The sequence below is a fragment of the Galleria mellonella genome, unplaced genomic scaffold (genome assembly GCF_026898425.1).
Source record: "Galleria mellonella isolate WM207_F2 unplaced genomic scaffold, CSIRO_AGI_GalMel_v1 utg63, whole genome shotgun sequence".
Classification (NCBI taxonomy): domain Eukaryota; kingdom Metazoa; phylum Arthropoda; class Insecta; order Lepidoptera; family Pyralidae; genus Galleria; species Galleria mellonella.
Genome location: NW_026442130.1, coordinates 9,888,619 through 9,909,353, shown reverse-complemented (window position 1 = coordinate 9,909,353; position 20,735 = coordinate 9,888,619). Strand labels below are relative to the sequence as shown.

Genomic DNA, 20,735 nt, shown 5'->3' with positions numbered 1-20,735 from the left:
TGGTGGTTAAAAAAAGGCATAAGATAGCAAATGAAATTAATTAAGGCTGTTATGTAATAATAATTGATCTATTAACAATAATTTATTACAAGTAATAAAACTCACACTCAGACAACTGCAAACACTCAGTGCGACCTTTATAATCTACTCTCGAGTTATAAATTACAATTATAATATTAAATTATTTACATTGGTATTATATTGAGGTCTCAAATTCGCCGTTATTGCATATCATAATTATATTTCGGCTTTTTGGCGAATCCTTACGAGTTTCTCATAAAATATATCAATCAATTTAGTTTATAAAAGAAACGCAAAATGTTCAACACGGTCACTTTGTAAACTCAAAAAATGCGTATTGACCATTTAACGTTTCATCACATTACGAGTTTATACAACGTCAACAAAATTAAATTATTAAGGCCAAACTATCCGACTTTGGCTGAAAACAGTGCTGCAATGAAATAAAATACATAAGTATATAAAATCGTTGGAAAACAATTTTAATACTAACCTTGTATAATATTTGGGATCATTATTAAATTAAACTTCTAAATTTAATTTTTCATTTTTAGAATGTTTTAAAAAGTATTCGTGCTTTGGAGGACACTTGACTTTTAAATTATGTTATTAAAAATTTGTTTTTCGATAGATGCATTTGTTACTTGATTAATGGGGCTAGTCTGTTAGTTGATAACCACGGGCAAGTAACTACGTGCGTCCACATAGGCGGCACTTATTTGATATTACGTTAAGAAAAACAGAGCTGGCCAAGCAAGCATCCCTCTCACTTACATTGATAATACTCAACGATGTTTTAGGCCAGTGTTCACAATTAAATGTATTTGCCTCCAAATTGCCGGAGTTTCGTCAAATGACCACTGAGTATTTAGATATTTAAGATATAAATGTTATTTCTATTATTATTATGTTGTTGTATGATATTTTAATCTTATTAATATTATTCCTTTTAATTATAAATGTAAATAATGTGTTATTGTACTGCTTTCCTAGGTGAGCATAATGGGAGACTGTAAAGCTATACAACTTACACCACTGTTTTCGTCAAAGTTTCAAGTTAACATTACATTGACTATAAATATGGCTCATCATAGTTACGTTATACCACTTAACATACCAATCGACTGTCTTACTTCACTACTCACTAATGTGTTAATTCCCAACAATATTTAAAAGCTGTGTAATATTTTCAAACCAAAATTTTAAACATTTGTCATCAGGAGGATTTACATCGAACGGCACGAGTCTGAGCGTAATAAATTGCCGAATGTAGGAATAATAGCCTACTATAATTTAATATCATGTAAAATCTCTACATTGTAGATAGTCTACGTAAAAATGTTGGACAAAAAAGGCCAAAATTTTTTTAAAAACGTTTTTTTTTATTATTAATATTGTATTTTCAAACTTATGCATTTATTCTTTATAGTCTCTTTCTTTCATGGCTTACGCCAATGTTTGGTTTTTGATTCTCTATCCAGATGTACATGATCTAACTTGATCATGATTGATCCTGAACCGACTGAGTATTACGGGATATCCGCATAACCGACACCGCTCCATGGAACACACATATAGCCGACCAAATATCAAAATGACAAAATTGTTTATATGTTTAAAGCAAATATAAGCTTTAAATTTTTTTATTATAAATTGAGGTATTGAGGTCAATATGATTTAGTTCCATATCTGCATCGTGTATATTCCGATATTCATTACGATTAAATTCATGTTCTAGGTTCGATTCTCGTACAATACAAACATTTGTATTCATATATTTACGAAAAAAATTCAGTATTTATGTCAATTGTCTAATACCTACTATAATACAAGCTCTGCTAAGTCTGGCACCAGATGGCGCTTTGTAATATTTTCAAATATTAATAACGTTATAAACTGCATGTTTCAACTTCATAAATTATAATTATTAGTTCATCTTATAAAAAACATTGTTAATCTCTTTAAAATGAGAATTTTTGGTATGAACACATTACATAACTTTATAATCCGCGCGCTTAATCTGTTGTAAAATAGCACTTTAAGCCTACAAATGCCATACCATAAAAAGTGGGCACTACTAATTTTCCGCCACAAAATAATCGAGCTTCGATCTAACACCTTAAATTAGGATTTGGAGGGTTTCCTTTTCACTACGAATTCAGCCGAACACTCCTATAGTCGTATAATTGTCGTGTGGACGTAACATGTCTTGAGATCAACTCGTGAGCAACCATCTTAAAACGTTCACTTCGAACACGGAATGTTGTTTTGTTCCCTCATTGTAATACACTTGGTTTCGCTGGTGAGCCTGAAACAATAAAAAATAAAATAAAAATATTTATTTATATTTAAAATATTTATTAACAAATATTGAGCACTTATAATTACTATCATCGCTATATCAGCCTTTAACTGTTCACTACTGAACAAAAGCCCCTCCTTGGGGGGTTTTGTTAGTAGTTGCCATGCTTGGCAAACGGATTGGCAACCGCAGTCAGGCTTTAGAGATGTTTTAAGAGAGACGCTGCTGCCCATCCTTCGCCCTCCCTTAGTCGGCTCTTACGACACGGGGGGGAAAGAGTTTGTTAGAAATGGGGATTAGTAATCCTATTACTAGCAATATCTAGCTAGCTCTATCAGATCGACCTCCTCGCGGTTCCCCCTGAAACCATTGTGATTAATTCATTAGTGAATGTGTCACGATGGGCTAACTGACCTATGTCATCCTAACCTATCATCCCTCACTGGTGCCCCGCCAGTGTATACCGATAGCGCAGGTGGGGTTACCAATCCATTATCACCCATTAAAAGGCTCTTACGACACGGGATAGGAAGGGGTGCTTAATCTATGCTGGGACCACACGGCTAAATACGGCTATAATTACTATAATGACTTTGAATTTCAGGTCTATTCACGATGGGATAACTGACGTGCTTTTATTCTCACCTATCATTCCTTACGGGTGCAACGTCAGCGAATACCGTTAGTGTGGGCGCGTCTACCATTTCATTATCATCCATTAAAAAAACTATAATAAGTTTAAATGGCTACTATACTACTAAAAATAACCCATATGCTTACACAACAAATAATAATACTGAAACTTTGCGATAAAAATCTTAAATATATAATACATTTGTAACTAAGCGATGTCTGTATAAGAGATATTTAAGCCAAATAAGAATAATATAGAAGCCAAAACAATGATTTTTAGAAATTTTGTCTGCCTGTATCTGTTTGTTCAGGCGCAGGCAAAAACTACTGTACTAAATTGAATGCTGTTTTCACTGTTGTATTCCTAACTGAGGTTTAACTTAAAAACTAGTGTATGTGTTATTTCAATACACCATCCGGAAGTGGTTTAAATGATTGATTTTTCAGCTAGTTAGTATATAATGCATTTTACGAATTTATTTATCATGATTATTATCATTGTGTTATTCCGATATTAAATGCTTTGTTACAAGCGTGCAGTCTGCTTAAAGTGGCGACCAATTTTATAGATAGATACATTATTGTTTACGCGTGCATGAATTAGTAAGAGACAACATCTCGTACCTATTTCGTTTTTATTAATATGGTAACCAGACCATGTCTATCGTTTGTTTTTTACTGGGAGCAACTCATAGGTAACTAGTAATGGAGTACTCAAACTAGCCTCATTGTTAGGAATATACCTCGTCAGGTAGACCTCCTCGAGGTACTCCCTAGAAACCGTCGTGGGTATTTCATAGAATCCGTCACGATAGGCTGAACTGACTTCATTCTCACCTATCATCTTTTACTAGTACCCCGCCAAGGTAAACAATAAGCTTAAAACTTTTATTAATTTATCATCCATTAACAAGCCTCCCTAGATAAGTGACAAAGGACTATTTCACGTCGACTAAAATTATAGAACGCGTGTGTATAATAGCCACAGTCCATCTTAATTGTGACTACAGCTGCTGAAGAACCGAACACTCATAAAGATATACTGGGCGAAATAATTAGCGGTATATAAAAACTACCCGTGTTATAGACACAATTTATATATCGTGTGGTCCTAGCATAGAATGAGTTACCACTATCTGTTAAGTGTCGTTAGTGGTGATTAAGGTAATTTAATGATCGGTGGATAGGCGAGAGCGTTCCTTTTAAAATATCACCAAAGACTGCTAACCCGCCTGCCAAACGTAGCAACTACTGGTAAAACCCCCCTACCTTCAGCGGTGGTGAATGATGATGATAATTAATCTAAAGTTACTAGTCTTTGGCAACTGCTAATCGAATTACTTCAATCCTCGACTTAAGGGATCAGTGATGATTATTCTCAAAATGAAATTAAATTAAATGAATGATTTAAAATGAAAGATTTTTAACGTTTAATTTAACGATTTCAACTATAATTATGGTAAGTATCCTATTCATAAAATATGAAGTTGTAAAAGTGATGTAAGTTTAAAACCGTAGCACGCACATGGGCGTGACGTGTTTGTGTTTACTACTGTTTCCCATTGACCTGTCTCCCATTAAACTAGGCAAAAACAATAGGTACGTCAAACGTTCCTAACAAATACAATAATAACTCATTGTTTCTTATCTTATCCAAATTAATAAGGAATAGATTATCTATTCCTTATTAATTTTCATCATAATACAATTGATTATTGTGAGTAATTAAAAAAAACCCAATTATTATATGTAGCGAATGTAATTATAACATTGTGGAAGTAAACAATTTTTAATCTCAGTTACATGACTTGTCATATTTAGTCAATTATTTTGGCATATATTTTAATCGAAATAAAAAAGCATAAAATAAAATAAACATATAAAATTATATATGTGTTCATATTAGCTTTTTTTACATATTATATTAATATGTTAGTAAAAGCAGTAAAGTTCGAGGTCAGAAATTAGTCGGGCAGTCCCGAAGTTAAACCGTGAGTAAAAATAAACAATTATTACTCAACAAAAGCTAGAATGTTGCCAGAAAAATAGAACTGTAATCATATGGGATTTTGTAAGTGCCCGCTTATAATAAAAATGTAAACTTAACACGTACTACATATATCGTCATAGTCGTAGAATACTGACGGATCGACTATATATGTAATCTTTGTCAGATCCGTCAGTATTCTGCAACTATGACGATATAAGTGTACAGATGAATACTGTTTATAAATGATATGGACAAATACACATACAGCCAAAAATAATTTTTGAAAAAAATATAGACAAACGTAGCTGCGCTAGATATACAGTGAAAAACAGAATAACAATATTACAACTCATATAATTTTCAGTACAGTTCATACATATTACATAATCAAAGTAGATGCCGTTATAGATAATTAAAAAAAAAAATACGTAAACTAATAAAGTCGTCAACTGGGCGCTAGATAGGATCTTGATAAGATATTCAATAATTGTTTTTGACTTCATAACAATAAAATACAATTACATTAAAATATCAGAAAGGGAACATGGCGGTGTTATCTCTAAAGGCGATCTTACTAGTAACCTTTGGATGGAGAGGAATTATATGTAATCTTGGCATGTAATAAACTTACTCGCAATAAACAGCTCGTAAAGTTGGTAAGTACTAACCTCGTAAACAAAACGCGTCGATAAATCTATATCACATAAAATGAAATAAATGTACTCGATTTCATCTAGTGAGATATTTATCGTTTGCGAGGGGAACATAGAAATGATAGATGTCAGAAAAAGAATTAAATTTATATTATATATATGAAGTCCACGTTGTAGACACATTGATGTATTCACTAATAAGCGCGGCGGCTTGGATCTTCATTTAAAAAAGTTCAATCATCTAGTCGTTCCTCAATGGGGTTTACAAGTAATCTTCTTATAATAAGAATAGAGTTGTTATTGTATATGTATTAATTTTATTACTTTTTTGTGGAGCAACATCTAAAACTGTTTTTAAATTTTTATCAATCATAAAATAATAATAATTATTATTAGGTATTTAAATATTTTAAATAGATAGATGAATGTGGAGGAAACGAAAGAGATGTATTTGAATCGAAGCATTTGGCGTTCAATTGTTTTTGTCTTCTCTGATGGGAGATATATGTGACGTGTGTGTATGTATAATAATTTATTGTTCTCTGATGTTCATAAAAGGTCGTTGTATTACCTGGCGGCGTAGTGATCGCTGGTGCTGAAGAAGTCACCGGCGCCGCAGTAGTTGTCGTCGTCGTGGACGTTGCGACAGGAGCCGGTGTACTCGTTGACTTCTGTAACGACACAATAATAACATTATTACATTGTATTGTTTCTATGACATGAAAATAAAATAGTTCTCTCGTGCTACCTGTTAATATTGCCAGTTTTAAACATAAGGGACGTAGTTACATGCAGTCTTTCAGAAGGGATAAAATTAATAAAATTTTTGTTCTTAATGCCAATTTGTATGTACAATAGCTGTAAAAGTACATTCTTTATTATGTAGAGTGTATACTTTTAATCTAAATACTAATATAAACTAGTTATTGTGTATTGTATGTTCAAAATAATTTTTGCATGTAAAATACGGCCCTATTGTTAAAAGGCCACGGTATACGCTAACCCCCTTATTCATAAAAATGTTAAACCTCTCGTAAACCTATTTTAGCTATTGAACTATCTCTTTGTCTCTTTCATTTGTACTAAATTCTCAGTATGAATGAAAGTGACAAAATAGTATAAATCTGTTTAGTTTAGGAGGTAGTTTTTATAAATAACGGCGTTAGAATGTATGCCGGTTTAATTTAAAGCCCGCAATATACGCTGACGCGATACCCCTGAGGGAAGGAATATTAAGTGAGGATGAATTCAGGTCAGTTGGTCGATTGTAATTAATTCACCAGAATGGTACCACGACAGATTCTAGAGGGATTAATGCGGAGGTCAACCTGTTAGGATATGTACATTGCTAGCATTGAGGCCGTTAGACCCCATTACTAACAATCCTTTCGAACCCCTATTAATTAATAGTGTTCATGATACAGTCTGCGAATATAATAGATATTTATTCACAGATAAATTGTCTTTTGATGTTAATCTTGTCTTCGGCGTACATTTTAATACGGTCATAATAAAGTATAAAATTCCGATGTTTTAAAATCGAATAACGGCAAACAGCGGTTATCAGTATCCGATATAAAACGCAAAGCCATAAAAACATTATAATTTCATTTTTTCCTTCACGTAACCTAATACATAAACAGCTGATAAGTTTTTAGTTTGATTACAATACGTAATGGCATACACATGTGATTTGAAAATTAATTTCAAAATTTCATATATTATAATGTTACAAAAATGATTTTGTACTGTGTGGACTGCCGTACGGTGAGCGTAGACTGTAGGGGCGTTGGTTCAGGCTGGAGTGAAACACAGGGATTACTATTCTGAAGCCTCCGGTACCGTCTGAAGAGAGTATTTTTTCTTCTTGTCCTATTTCTTCTCGAGTGTAGTGTGTCGCTGCCCGGAAGCGAATGCCGCTCGTAGGTATTCTCCGCACGTAGCCGTATAAAGGGGACGTGGGGGGTATAGCAGCCCGGGGCGTTTGCCCCCTTCTGCTGGTGTCTCTCGCCGCACATTACCATGTGCAGGGTAGTTGGGGGTGGTACTTGCCGGTGGTTTTCATAGGAACGCACTAAGGTTCACTTGTAGACTGTTGGCGCCGTCTGGGCCGGTCGGCGCGGTCTTCGCCTGCCAGGTGAGACCCCATGGGGGAGGCCCGGCAAACTGCCAGCGCAAGAGCGGCCCATGACGACGGCGCCACGCGCTTCTACACTATGGGACCGTGCCTTCTTCTTCTGCTTCGCGCGAGCGGGTGAGTTCGCGCGCGTATGGCTTCATCTCCGGCGGTCTAGCGTGCAGAGGCGCTATGCCTCTGAGGTGGTCCCATTTTGATGCGTCCGCGCGCTGGAACAGTCTAGTCGCTAGTTCTTTCACGTGTGCGTCCAGTGGCTGGATTTTGAGGTCCCTCTCCAGGGTGGCGTTTCTGACGAACTTATGCGCACCGGTCAGGGTACGCAACGTCAGGTGCTGTTGTGCTTCTAATGCTCTTCTGTTTGTCTTGCCGACGAATGCGTACCACGCCGGCGCGGCATAAGTTAGACGCGGGCGGATGTACGTTTTATAAATTCCCGTCTTCATCTGGAGAGGGAGGTTTCCGACGAGTACCGGACGCAGCAGGTGCCTGGCTGTTCTAGCCTTCTGGCGAACCTTCTTGACGTGCGTTCCGAAAGTCAACCGGCGGTCGATTTCCACCCCTAAGTAGGTGGCGGTGCGGGACCACTCGATCGGGGAACCGAGCAGGCGTAGCTGTGGTGGCGTCCTTTTCATGTTGGCTGTGATCGCCTGTGTCTTGCGCACGTTCACCGACAGGCGCCATTTTCCCAGCCATTCTGGCAGGGCATCTAGTACAGTTTGAAGTTTTGACGCCGCGTGCTTATTGTTCAGCGACGTCGCGGCGTAGGCTGCATCGTCGGCGTAGAGCGCCAGTGTAGTCTGCTCCGTGGTTGGGATGTCGTCGGTGTACTGCGCATAAAGCACAGGCGATAAGCAGCTGCCTTGCGGGACGCCCGCTCGGATGAGACGCTCACCCGAACAGGTTTGTTCAACCGCCACCATGAACCGACGATTCCTGAGAAATGAGGCTACCACTTGGATGAGCCTTCTTGGCATTTCTGTCTGGGTGGCCAACTTGTACAGCAGACCGTCGTGCCAGACCCTGTCAAAGGCTTTCTCCATGTCGAGGAATACTGCTACGGCGACTTCCTTCTTGTTGATGGCCGTTGTGAACACGTGCAGTATCCTGATCAGCTGCAGGGTGGTGGAGTGCTCAGCTCTGAACCCGTATTGCTCTTCTCTGGGCTTGATGTATGTGTTTATGTGTTTGAGAAGTAGTCTCTCAAACACCTTCGATACATGCTGTAACAACGTGATTGGCCGGTACGATTCCGGTTTCAATACGTTCTTACCGGGCTTAGGCAGCGTGATAACTTTGCCTATCTTCCATGTGTTTGGGAAATGCCCTGTGCGCATAATACCATTGTACAGGCGTGTAACTGCCGCTATAGTGCGCGGCGGCAGGTGGTGCAATGCCGTATTCGTGATATTATCGCTGCCGGGGGCCTTCCGAGGCTTCGTTTTTCTTAATTCACGCTGCACTTGTCCCGGCGTAAACACCACCGGGTCTTCGTGTGGCGCTAGTGGCGGAGCCAGGTAGTTTTCAACGTATTTAACTACCATGGCAGCATGTTCGGTATCGGTAACCGGGTTCGGCTGGAACTGGCGTTCTAGGTGTTCTGCTAGGATTTCCACACGGTCTGCTGCACGGTATCTCGGCGTCCCATCGCTCGCCAGTAGTGGTCGGACCGGGGGCTGGGATTGGGACAGCCGGCGGCATAGGCGGTGGATGCTATTCCAGTCGTCGCCGGCGTCTTCCAATAATCGATCCCAGCTTTCCTTCCTGTGGGACTCAATGTCTCGCCTGATGTCTTCGGCGAGTTTGTTCAACCTCGTCTTGAGGGTGGGGCAACGTGTCGACTGCCAGTCCCTACGCAATCGGCGCTTCGCTTCTAGTTTCATCCTGGTGGCAGCCGGGATCCACTCGCGGGTCCTTGTTACAGGTCCCGGCTGCGCTGCGATGTCCATGGCGTGCTGTATGGAGACTGACAGGTTAGCAGCGAGTTCTTCGACTTCATTCGAGGTTGAGACTGCCATCATGGGCGTGTTGTGCTCCATCGAGTCCCTGAATTTCACCCAGTCGATCCGACGGCGTGGGAGGCGCGGCGTCAGGAATGTCGGTGTTTGTGGAATAACCATGCACACCGGCAGGTGGTCGGATTGGATGTCCTCGAGGAGGACTTCCTGCGTCGGTTGGCTGTTTAGTCCTTTGTATAAGGCGAAGTCCAATACGTCTGGAGCATGTGCTGAAATGTAGGGATAGTGAGTTGGAACCTCAGGGCCGAGCACGGTGATATCCATTCTCTCAGCTATCCCTAGTAGTGCTTTTCCTTCTGGCGTGTCGTTGTTGGAGTTCCAGGCCGTGTGTTTGCAGTTCCAATCGCCTGCGGCGACAGTGAGCAGCTGCGAATCGAAGATGACGGCGACGTCTGCGGCTGCAATCCTGTTCTGTGGTGGTTTGTATACTGCAAACACACGGATGGGGCTTCTATCTACGCATAGCTCAACACCGAGTGCGTACATGGATGTGAGATTCACCCGAGGGAGCGGTTGATGCACTACGTTCCTTTTCACCAGGACAGCCAACCCGCGATATGCCTTCTGGCCGTCCGTAATCTCGTCCTGTCGGTATGCATGGTATCCTGGAATGCGGAGTGTGTCGAGAGCTCCCAGTAGTGTCTCAGAAATGAGACACACGTCGACACGGTACTCCATAAGCAGCGTCCGGAGCAGGGTTGTCTTCTTGCGGACCCCGTCCGCGTTCCAGTGCAGCAATCTTAGTCCCATTTAGTGTTGGACAGCCTCGCCATTCCTGCGGTGATCGCCGGTACTGGGTCCGATCCGGCTTGCACCGCAAGTAGCACCTCCATCAGGATGGTGAGCATAGTTTTCACCATGTCTGCCGTGCTTGTGTTGGTGGGGGTGGTGGTGGTGGTGGTGGAGGTGCTGGTTTCTTTAGCACGCTTCGCCATCTTCCCCTTGCTGGCGACTTGTGTCTGTGCTGCCTGTGTTGTAGGTACGGCAGCGGCGGTTTTTGTTGGGGCTGCAGTTGCTGCATCAGTTGTCGCGTCAGCATCGAGGGCGGCGACCGCTGGCGGGCGTGTGGTGTAGATGCTGCGTGCGGGGGCCTGCTCCGCGGACCCGGAAGCATTTTTCTTTTTTGTCGCTGTTGCCTCTGTTTTTCCTCCCCTCTTTCTCCTCTTCTGAGGCGGTTTCCGCGACCGCTCTGTTGCCGGATTGGCCGGGGCCATTAGGTTGCCCCTGTCCGCGGCTGTGGGGACTGTGCGGTCTTTGTGCGTTGATCTGGAGCGAGTTCTGGCGGTGGCTCCTGCCTTTCGGTTTCTTATCTCCCTCTTGAAGACCGGGCAGGAGACGCTGTTTGCCGTGTGCTTGTCCCCACAGTTGGCACACGTCGGAGGCTCTTCTCGGGGGCGCGGACAGTCGCGCGCCGTGTGCTCTTCGCCGCAGCGGACGCAGGCAAGTTTTCTGTGGCACCCGTGCGAGGAGTGCCGGAAGCTTTGGCACCTATGGCACTGTGCCGGGCCTTTTCGTCCCCTCCAGGCTTCGATTCTTATCCCCGGCATGCATAACAGTTCTGTTGTTTGATAGATGCCGGGGATGGTCGCCGGGGTGCGCTTCAGTTGTGCGTAGAAAATGCACCCCGGGCGGCCCTGGCGGGCTTTTATCTGGCGGACATATTCTGGACAATGTCCAAGCTCCGCCAGGGCTTCAGTTATTTCCTCGACGGGTGTGTCCGCTGGTATTCCGCGGATGGCCACCTTCACACTCTTTTCCGCCGGCAGCTGGTAGGAGAACCAGCTGATGTGTTCTTCTTTTTCTAAGTCGGAGAGGTACCGCTGTATTACGCGGTACTCTTCCTCCGACGTGGGCGTAAAGCGCACCCCTTTTCCGTAGGGGCGCGCGTTAGGGGCGTAGTTCAGTCTGCCCTTCAGAGTGCGAAAGTGACGCACCCAATCCGGCAGATGTTCCACTATGAGCGGCGGGACTCTCTGTTTCTTCGCCTCGCGGGGGGGAGGGGGCGCTGCGGTAGCTTGCGACAGCGCTCCTGGATTCCTGGGCGTCCCTGCCGATGTCCCAGGCGGTGGAGTAGGCGCTCTGGCTGCCTCTGCATAAGAGGGAGCTGGCACAGCGTTTTCTCTTGGACCGGCAAACTGCGTGTCCCTCGGTCTCAGTCTTGGGTCCCTCTGTGCGAGGGGGGTGGGCTGTAGCGGTGGGGAGGGCTCTTGACAGGGGCGCTTGTACCCCTCCTCCTCGGTCTCTGGGCTTCGGGGTCGCCTGACCGGTCTAGTGGACGAGATCATGAACGATCTGCCCATGTCTCGTGCCAGCTCCATCTCTTCTACGGGTGGCGTCGGCTGGCCCTCCAACCGGGCCGCTTCGTCCCCGACCAGAGCCGCAATCCTCTCCTTCATCCCCTGGGACAAAAGGTCCGTCGCCAGCACTTGTCCCAAGATCAACGAGTCGCACTCTAATGTTGATCTCGGTGACAAACCGACGCGCGGACCCCCGCCCGAAATTACGGAGGGGCCTGCGGCTCCGGACGGAGGTAGAAGCCGCCCAGTGGCGGGCAAATCGCCTGCACCCTTTCTCGGAGCGGTGGTGGTGGTGTCGGTGTCCGGTGGTGATGCTGGAGACATCGGGACATCGGCAGCGCTTCCGGGTCTTGCTGTTGTCCTTTGTTGTACCCTGCACATGGGTACGGCGTCGGTGTCGGTGTGGGCGGCGGCGGCACTGTGTGCGGCGGTTTCGGCGGCGAGAGGGTGGGGGACGGCTATCGTGCGGTTCGCGGCGGGCGCGGCCTGCGGGGCGCGCTGGGCATCGGCGTCGCCCAAACCGGCGCGAGAGGTGGTGGCACTCGCGTGGCCGCGGATCGGCGCGGCTGGTTCGGCGCGGGAGACGCCCGGCGTCTCTATGGTGCGATGCGCGGCGCGCGAGCGGGAGCGCTCTCTCCCCCGCGGGGGGGAGATCGCTGATCGCGGGCGCTGCGCACGGGCGCGCGCGGGGAGAGGAGCAGCGGTGGTAGGTCCCCCCCCCTGCGATGATGGTACACTGTACACTGGTACACTGTGGCCCTGATAAGGGCCTTTTTCGTCCGGCCGCCTGGCCGGGCTCGGCATTCTCCGAATCCTTCGGATTCCCTTCCTTCTGCTTCACAGGTCGTCCTCTCAAGCAGTCGTCCGCGATCCTTTCATTCTGGGGAAGCCTATCCCCGGATGGACTTCAATCTTGTCAAAAACTGTCCGCTCCGATGACGGCCGGTTCGTTGCCTGGTACGTTTGCAACAACAAACGCACCAGACAACGTCTTCTCTCCTTGGCGCTGGCTACGGTGAGTCTGCTGGATCCGTGCGGTGCGACGTTGAGGCGATGGCGGGGCACACTCGATGATACTGCTTCGGTGGTGCTAGTGCGGCGGTGCACACGGTGGAGCTGGTACGGTGGTGCACAAGTTGGTGTAGCCGCGTTGCTAGTACGATGGCGCTGCCGCGGTGATGCTCGGTCGAGTTGCTGTGGCGGCGCACACGCAGGTGTTGTAGCGGTGCCGAAGCGGTGATGCTGCTGTGATGTATCTTCGGTGCTGCCAAGCTGCTGCCAAACTTTCCCTTCTTGTCGCTTCGACTGCTGGCCGATCCGAATGCCGCTCGACGGGAGGCGGCCTATCTTTATACCCGCCCGCTCGTGCGATAACGTTTCCAACTCGCGTTAGCGAATCTGCGCGAGCGGGACGGGGCGAGAATGAGCGAGACGCGTGTCTCTTCAGATCGGTACTCTATAGCGTCTATTTATTTATTACAATTTACAATTTCTTAGTTCTATTTATTGTTACAATTTCTATTTCTATTCGTAGGTAATAATGACAACACGCAGAGGAATACTTTATTTAACATACACTATAGGTATCTTAAATCTATGTAAAATCTATATAAAATAACAGAATACAAAACGATTAAACTAGGGACTTAACAACTAACTATAAACATTGCTATAAATATCGCTATAATTACACATATACAATAATGTCGCGAACATAATCTCCCGCCGCAGCTCTCGTAGCTGGAGTTAACTCGTGCTCGCGTCGCTCGATGTCGATGTGGGCAGTATGATCAGCTTCTTAGTGGGTCGCCGTAGGATGCCCTTGTTCGTCCGCACGTCGACCGCTCGAACCTCGCCGTCTGGTCCAGGGTAGGTCGCCACCACCACGCCTCGCGGCCACGTGTTGCGAGGCAAGGTCCCATCAGCTATTAGGACCAGGTCGTCCATTTTGATGGCTCCGTGTGTAGCTCGGGGCTCCCGCCGGTGTTGCAACTCGGGTAGGTACTCCTTCACCCACCGGTTCCAGAAGCAGTCGGCTAGCCTCTGGCTGGCACGCCACTCCTTGTGTCCCGCCGCGTCGCTCTCTGTGAAGCTGCCTGGCAGTGGGACGCGCGATGGACCGCCCAATATGAAGTGATTGGGGGTTAGGGCGCTGTCGTCGTCTGCCGATGTTGACACGTGGGTTAGCGGTCGACTATTGAGGGTGTGCTCGACCTCGACCAGCAGAGTGTGGAGGACCTCTTCCTTGGGGGCCCGCTCGTTCAACGTAGCGGCTAGTGCGGTCTTCACGCTACGCACCAACCGTTCCCACGCACCTCCCATGAAGGGTGCGCTCGGGGGAATGTAGCGCCACCGGATGAAATGGACTGATGACTCTTCTTGGATGGCTTCCTCGGCTGCTTTCTTCAGTTCGACGTCAGCACCTTTGAGGTTGGTGCCTTGGTCGGACCATAGCTCAGTGGGACACCCTCTGCGGCTTATGAAGCGCCGCAGGGCCATTACGGCGGAGTCCGTGCTGAGGCTGCCGGCGATTTCTAGGTGGACTGCGCGTGTCGTTAGGCAGGTGAAGAGCACTCCGTATCGTTTCTGGTGAGTGCGGCCCACTGTCACGGTCATAGGCCCGAAGTAGTCTAGGCCGGTGAACGTGAACGGTCGCTGATGATGCGCCAGCCTGCTCTGTGGATGGTTGCCCGTTGATGGCTGCGCCGGTCTTGCTCTTCGTAGGCGGCACAGCTGACACCTCTTCAGTTCACTGCGGACGGCGTGTCGTAGGCGCAACACCTACAAGTGTTGTCGCACCTCGTTCGTGGTGATCTCGAAGCCGCCGTGGTGAAGTTTTCGATGCACCCATGCGATGTATAGGCGCACCCAGGCGTGGTTTCCGTCGACGATGGGGGCTCTCGTTGCTCGGCTGACAGATCGGCGGCGGCTGCTATTCTCGATCGAAGTCGCAGAATGTCGTCGTTGTCTATGACGACTGACAGCTGTATGAGTCGACTGGATGACGGCAGCTGTTTTCCTTGTTTCAATACTGCGATTTCGTCGCCGAACGCCTCTTGTTGTATCGCGCGAATCCATAGCTGTCGCGCGCGATCTAGGTAGTGTGTGTCTATGGGGATGAAACACACAGATGGACTATTGCTGTTCTTGATTTTTATCTTCATCTTTTCTCTATCGACTTTCTTCGTGCGGGTCCAAGTGGGGTCGGCGCTCTCCTTCTTCTTGTTTCTCTTTCGGATGGCGGTGCAGCGTTGACTGGTCGGTCGCAGGAGGTCGATGAACTGCAACACCCGTGCTGAACTGCGAACAAGTTTTAACCAATTAGAAAAACGTGACGGATCGGGTAATGCTATAGACAACTGCGTCGCGTTCTGTAGCTTGTGTACGCGTTCTTCTCCCGTTTCCGCTTGACTATCGTCGCTCGTACTATCTTCACGCGGCCACTGCTCTTCGGGGAGGTACAGGAAGTCCGGCCCACGGAACCATCTATGCTGCGAGCCGAAGTCCGTCGGTGGGTCGCGTGTGGCGTCGTCTGCTACGTTGTGCCGCGTCGGTATCCACCTCCACTCATTCGTCTTCGTTTCTTCGACGATCTCGGCGACTCTATGCGCGACGAACGGCTTGTATGCGCGAGGACCGGTGCGTAGCCATGCGAGCACGGTGCGTGAGTCCGACCAGTATACTCGGCGAGCGGGCTTCAGGTCGTGTTCTTCGACTGCCGTGCGCGATAGGCGACACCCGAGGACGGCCGCTTGCAGCTCCAGTCGCGGTATCGTGGTCACCTTGCTGAGTGGGGCCACTCGTCCCTTTGCCGCGATTAGCGACACGTGGACCTCGCCGGTCGCGCTTACGGCCCGCCAGTACACCGCACAGGCGTACGCGTCCGAGCTGGCGTCGACGAACGTATGCAGCTCCGCTGTATCGGCCGTGGCTACCTCCGGGTAGCACCGCGGCACCTCCAGCGCGGACAGCCGTCGCACGTGGTCCATCCAGCTCCGCCAGGCGTCCGCTTCCCGTGGTTGCAGCTCGGTGTCCCAGTCGATACCGGTACGCCACGTCTCCTGCAATATCTTCTTCGCCTGTATGGTGATGGGAGTGGCGAGGCCCAGTGGATCGAACAGCGACATGATTGCTCGTAGCGCTTCCTCTTCGTCGGCGTCTGTTCCCCGCTGGCTATCTGTGGCGGAAGCTTGTGTCCGTTGAAGTTGAAGCCTAAGGTGTCTTCAGAAGGTCGCCATACCATCCCCAGTATCTTCTCCGCGTCGAGTTGTACCACGCTGTCCCCGCCGGTGTCGGAGAACGCGGCGCGCACTTGATGCGAGTTCGACGCCCACCGTTGGAGATAGTAGTTGGCTCGACCGTGGATCTGTGCGACCTGTCTTGACACGCGTACGGCTTGCTCTTCCGTGTCGAAGCTGGCGAGGTAGTCGTCGACGTTGTGGTTCATGACCACCGCTGTTGCTGCCTCCGGGAACTCTTCCTTGTACTGTTCTGCGTTCTTGTTCTTGACGTAGATCGCTGTACACGGTGACGATGTTGCGCCGAATATGACACTCTTCATCCTATATTCCACAGGTGGACCCTCTCGTCGATCTCCTCGCCACAGGAACCGTTGCATGTCCCTGTCTTCTTCCCGTATGGTGACCCGCATGAACATGTCCTTTATGTCCGCCGTGACTGCCACCCGTCGTTGCCGGAACCGCATGAGGACCCCCGGTAGCGATTGAAGTAAGTCGGGGCCCGGCAGCAGCATGTCGTTCAAACTGATGCCCTTCGTCTTGGCCGCTGCGTCGTGCACGATCCGCAGTTTCCCCGGTTTCTGCGGGTTGATGACGGCGAAGTGTGGCAGGTACCACACCCGTTGGGAACTCCGTGGCGGGGCGACTTCAGCATACCCGTTCTTGAGTAGCGTGTCTATTTGCTGTTCATACCTCTTCTTAATTTCTTCGTTCTTGTCGAGTTTCCTTTCGACCAGTTGGAGACGTCGCATTGCCGATTCGTAGTTGTCCGGCGGCACAGGGTCGTCCTTTTTCCACAGTAACCCCGTCTCGTATCCTCCCGCCGGTAACGGACGAGTTTTCTCTTCTAAAATGCGTAGGGCGCGACGTTCCTCTTCATTGTAAGACCTCTTCGGTGCGATTCCCAACGATTCGAGCGCGAAATGTTGCTTCATCATTTCTTCCATTGATTGTTCCTCTTCGTGTGTCGTCACTATGTGGCTGATTCTGTGCACCTGCTGTCTTGTCCTGCCGCGACTCGTACCGTGCAGTACCCATCCCAAGTCGGTGAGTGATGCGACCGGCTGCGTGTCGGATCCTCTTCTAACTTCGTGGGCCAGCAGTAGGTGCCAGTTGTCTTGCCCCAGCAGCACCGTCGGTTTGCCCTCTTCATAGACCAATTCCCTCTCTATGTCCCGCAGATGTGGACAGCCCTTGATGACGCTGCGCGGTACCGACTGCGGTGATAACTGCAGTCTGTCCATCGTCCGTGCCCCCACTGTGTATTCTTGTGAATTCCGCCCGCGGATCTTGAAGTGAACACGCGTCGATTGAGCTGCGTTGATCCGTGCCCCGGCCACACCTTCCATGTAGAATGGTGCGGGGGACCCGTAGCACCGATTCGCTCCGCCACCGTCGTCTCGATGATGGTGCAAGTCGACCCGTCGTCCAGTAGCGCGTAGGTGTCGCACGTTCCCGTGGGACCGGTGATTCGTATCGGCAGGATCTTCAGGAACGCGATCTTGTCGTTTTCCCTTGCCGATGCGGTGACTGCGGCGGACTTGTCCTCGACGACATGCGTTGTTACTTCATTCTCCGGCTGTTGTCGCGTGGTGTGCAGCAGAGGGTGATGAGTCTGCGTGCACTCATCTATTCCACATCTCTTGCTCTTGCAGGCGTGGCGAAATCTTCTCACTTTGAGGCAACGGAAACACAGCCTATGAGTCTTCGCTAACTCCCATCTCGCCGATGTGTCCGCTTCCTTCATCGTCTTGCAGTCCGATGGAGCGTGTCCCTCTCGTCGACACATCGGGCACGGTGGTGTAGCGGGTTTCTCCTGCGTCGTGTATGTCTTCGCCGTCTTCCTAGGAACGGACTCCCGCCGGTCTTCGGACGGTATCTCCTCGGCGGGGGCGAAGTTTCCACATCGTGCGGCGGTCCTTTGCAGGAACTGAGAGAGTGTTATGAGGTCCGGTTGTCCCTCCGGTTGGTCGTTGGCGAAATCGTAGTACTTGAAGCGTAGTACCGACGGCATCTTCTCTGTGACGTTTCTCACTATTTCTTCGTTGTAGAGGTAGTGACTCTTGTTCAGCGCTCGTATCGTGGCGACGACGTTCTGCACCTTGCTTGCGAAGAGGCAGACGTCTCTTGCGTTGTCCGAGAGTCGTGGTAGCGCGCGGAGTTTGTTCAGTTCGGCTGTGACGAGTGCTCCAGGGCGGCCGAACCTCGCGGCTAACATCTTCATTACTTCTTCTGCGGTCGTAGACCCGACGAATACGGAGCGTGCCGCGTCCTTTGCGGCCCCCTTCAAACTTCTGCGCAGTCTTGCTAGGTTCTCTTGTTCTGTGAGTTGACTTGCGCTTTCTTCATAGGCCATCTTCCATGGTAACCACTCGCTTGACGATCCATTGAAGACTGGCAACTCGGTGACTCTTGACGCTGTGGAGGGCAGTATGTTGCGAGCGGCCATCTGCATGGCGATCGCAAACTCATTGCAATCGATGCCCACCTTCAGCACCGGTTCTTCCTTCTTCATCGACTGCATCGCTGCTGCTATCGTAGGCATGGCGGCATGTGGGTCAACGTGGCGTGCGTGGTCCCGGTGAAGTGCGTCGCTGCTCGGCTGTGGCGGCGGCGCTCTCGAATCCTCTTCAACGGGTCTCGATGGGACGAACCCCTGACGCTTGCCGGTGACTTCTTCTATCTCTGGTACATGCGGCTCCATCGTGAGTGCCAGCGTGCTTCGATGAACCCAATCCGACGTTCGTTCTCTTCTGACGGTAGCGTCGTCGTCTTCTACTTCCTCGTCGTCCTCTGATTCGGCTTCCAGGGCGGCGACACGTGCAGCGGCCAATTCCACCTCCTTTCGAAGTAGCTCCTCCCGTGCCTTGGCCAGAGCTTTCTTCTTCTGCGAGGCCGTGGTGCGAACCGTGCGTGCCGTGCCGTGCTTCGGTTCCTTCTTCCTTGCTGTCCCCTCTGTCGTTCCTGTGGCTTCGGTAGTCTCCGTGGCTCCTGTGGTCGTCGTATCGCCGGACGTGTTCGTAGTCGATGTAGTGGCGGCGGTAGACGACGTGGCAGCGACAGAAGACATTCTGACAGCCGCAGACGACGTGGTGGCAGCAACGGACGGCGTGGCAGCGACGGACAGCGTTCCGGCGGTCGTAGTCGACGTGGTGGCGGCGGACGTTGTGGCTTCGGTGACGGCGATTTTTTGTTGCGACGACTTCATGTTTCTCGTAGTCGGCATTTCAGCGATCCGGCTTCAGAATGGTCTTCCTCCAGCGATCCGGCTTCTCGATGTACCAACGGTGTTCCTCCAGCAATCCGGCTTCTCGAAGGACCACGATGTACTGTGTGGACTGCCGTACGGTGAGCGTAGACTGTAGGGGCGTTGGTTCAGGCTGGAGTGAAACACAGGGATTACTATTCTGAAGCCTCCGGTACCGTCTGAAGAGAGTATTTTTTCTTCTTGTCCTATTTCTTCTCGAGTGTAGTGTGTCGCTGCCCGGAAGCGAATGCCGCTCGACGGGAGGCGGCCTATCTTTATACCCGCCCGCTCGTGCGATAACGTTTCCAACTCGCGTTAGCGAATCTGCGCGAGCGGGACGGGGCGAGAATGAGCGAGACGCGTGTCTCTTCAGATCGGTACTCTATAGCGTCTATTTATTTATTACAATTTACAATTTCTTAGTTCTATTTATTGTTACAATTTCTATTTCTATTCGTAGGTAATAATGACAACACGCAGAGGAATACTTTATTTAACTTACACTATAGGTATCTTAAATCTATGTAAAATCTATATAAAATAACAGAATACAAAACGATTAAACTAGGGACTTAACAACTAACTATAAACATTGCTATAAATATCGCTATAATTACACATATACAATAATGTCGCGAACAGATTTTATGTGTTGAGGTGGGATTTTTAAAACGAAATTTGAAAAAAAATTTTTCAATTATTATAAAAAATAAAAAAGGTAGGGTTTGAAGGGTAGTGAAATTACAGGGTACATAGGCATAACACCTTAGTCCTCAGGAATAGAAATGCGTGAAGGGAATAGGCGACACAGTACACTCTGTTATGGCCATGACCCTTCATGTCTATAGGCGACGGTTACCACTATCAATCTGGTGGACAGTCAGTTTATTTGTCATTTTAAGTTGCATAAAAAAATATAAAAATGTTAATAGCTCTTTTATCATAAAACACTCGCATAAATTGATATAGAACTAGTAACTACCACTAGCAAGGCAAATTTTGATAATAGTGTATTTCATTACCAAAAATTTTGGTAGCAAATTAATAAAACAACAAACTAGAAATGATGCCTCAATCTAAATCTTTATAGAAGTGTATTCCAATATTAAAAAGGAAATATTTTAATGGATAAAAACAATGGCAAGGTCAAGGTTGAAATTTAAATTGAATTAAGGACGTACAACACTTCGGAGGTAAGCATT

The 20,735-nt window shown here is 47.9% G+C and overlaps 1 protein-coding gene across 2 annotated transcripts in view; it reads right to left on the bottom strand.

The window, feature by feature from the left end:
* Positions 1-45: 45 nt before the first annotated feature.
* The window catches only part of LOC113521727 (uncharacterized), a 33,781-nt gene continuing 13,091 nt past the window's right edge, over positions 46-20,735 (bottom strand). For both annotated transcript variants that reach the window (XM_026907370.3, XM_031909751.2), the window contains exons 5-6: positions 6,171-6,270; positions 46-2,329 (exon numbers count right to left, since the gene is read on the bottom strand). In XM_026907370.3, coding sequence (XP_026763171.2) covers positions 2,298-2,329; positions 6,171-6,270 — 132 coding nt within the window. In that variant the 3' untranslated portion in view covers positions 46-2,297. The remainder of the gene's footprint in view (positions 2,330-6,170; positions 6,271-20,735) is intronic.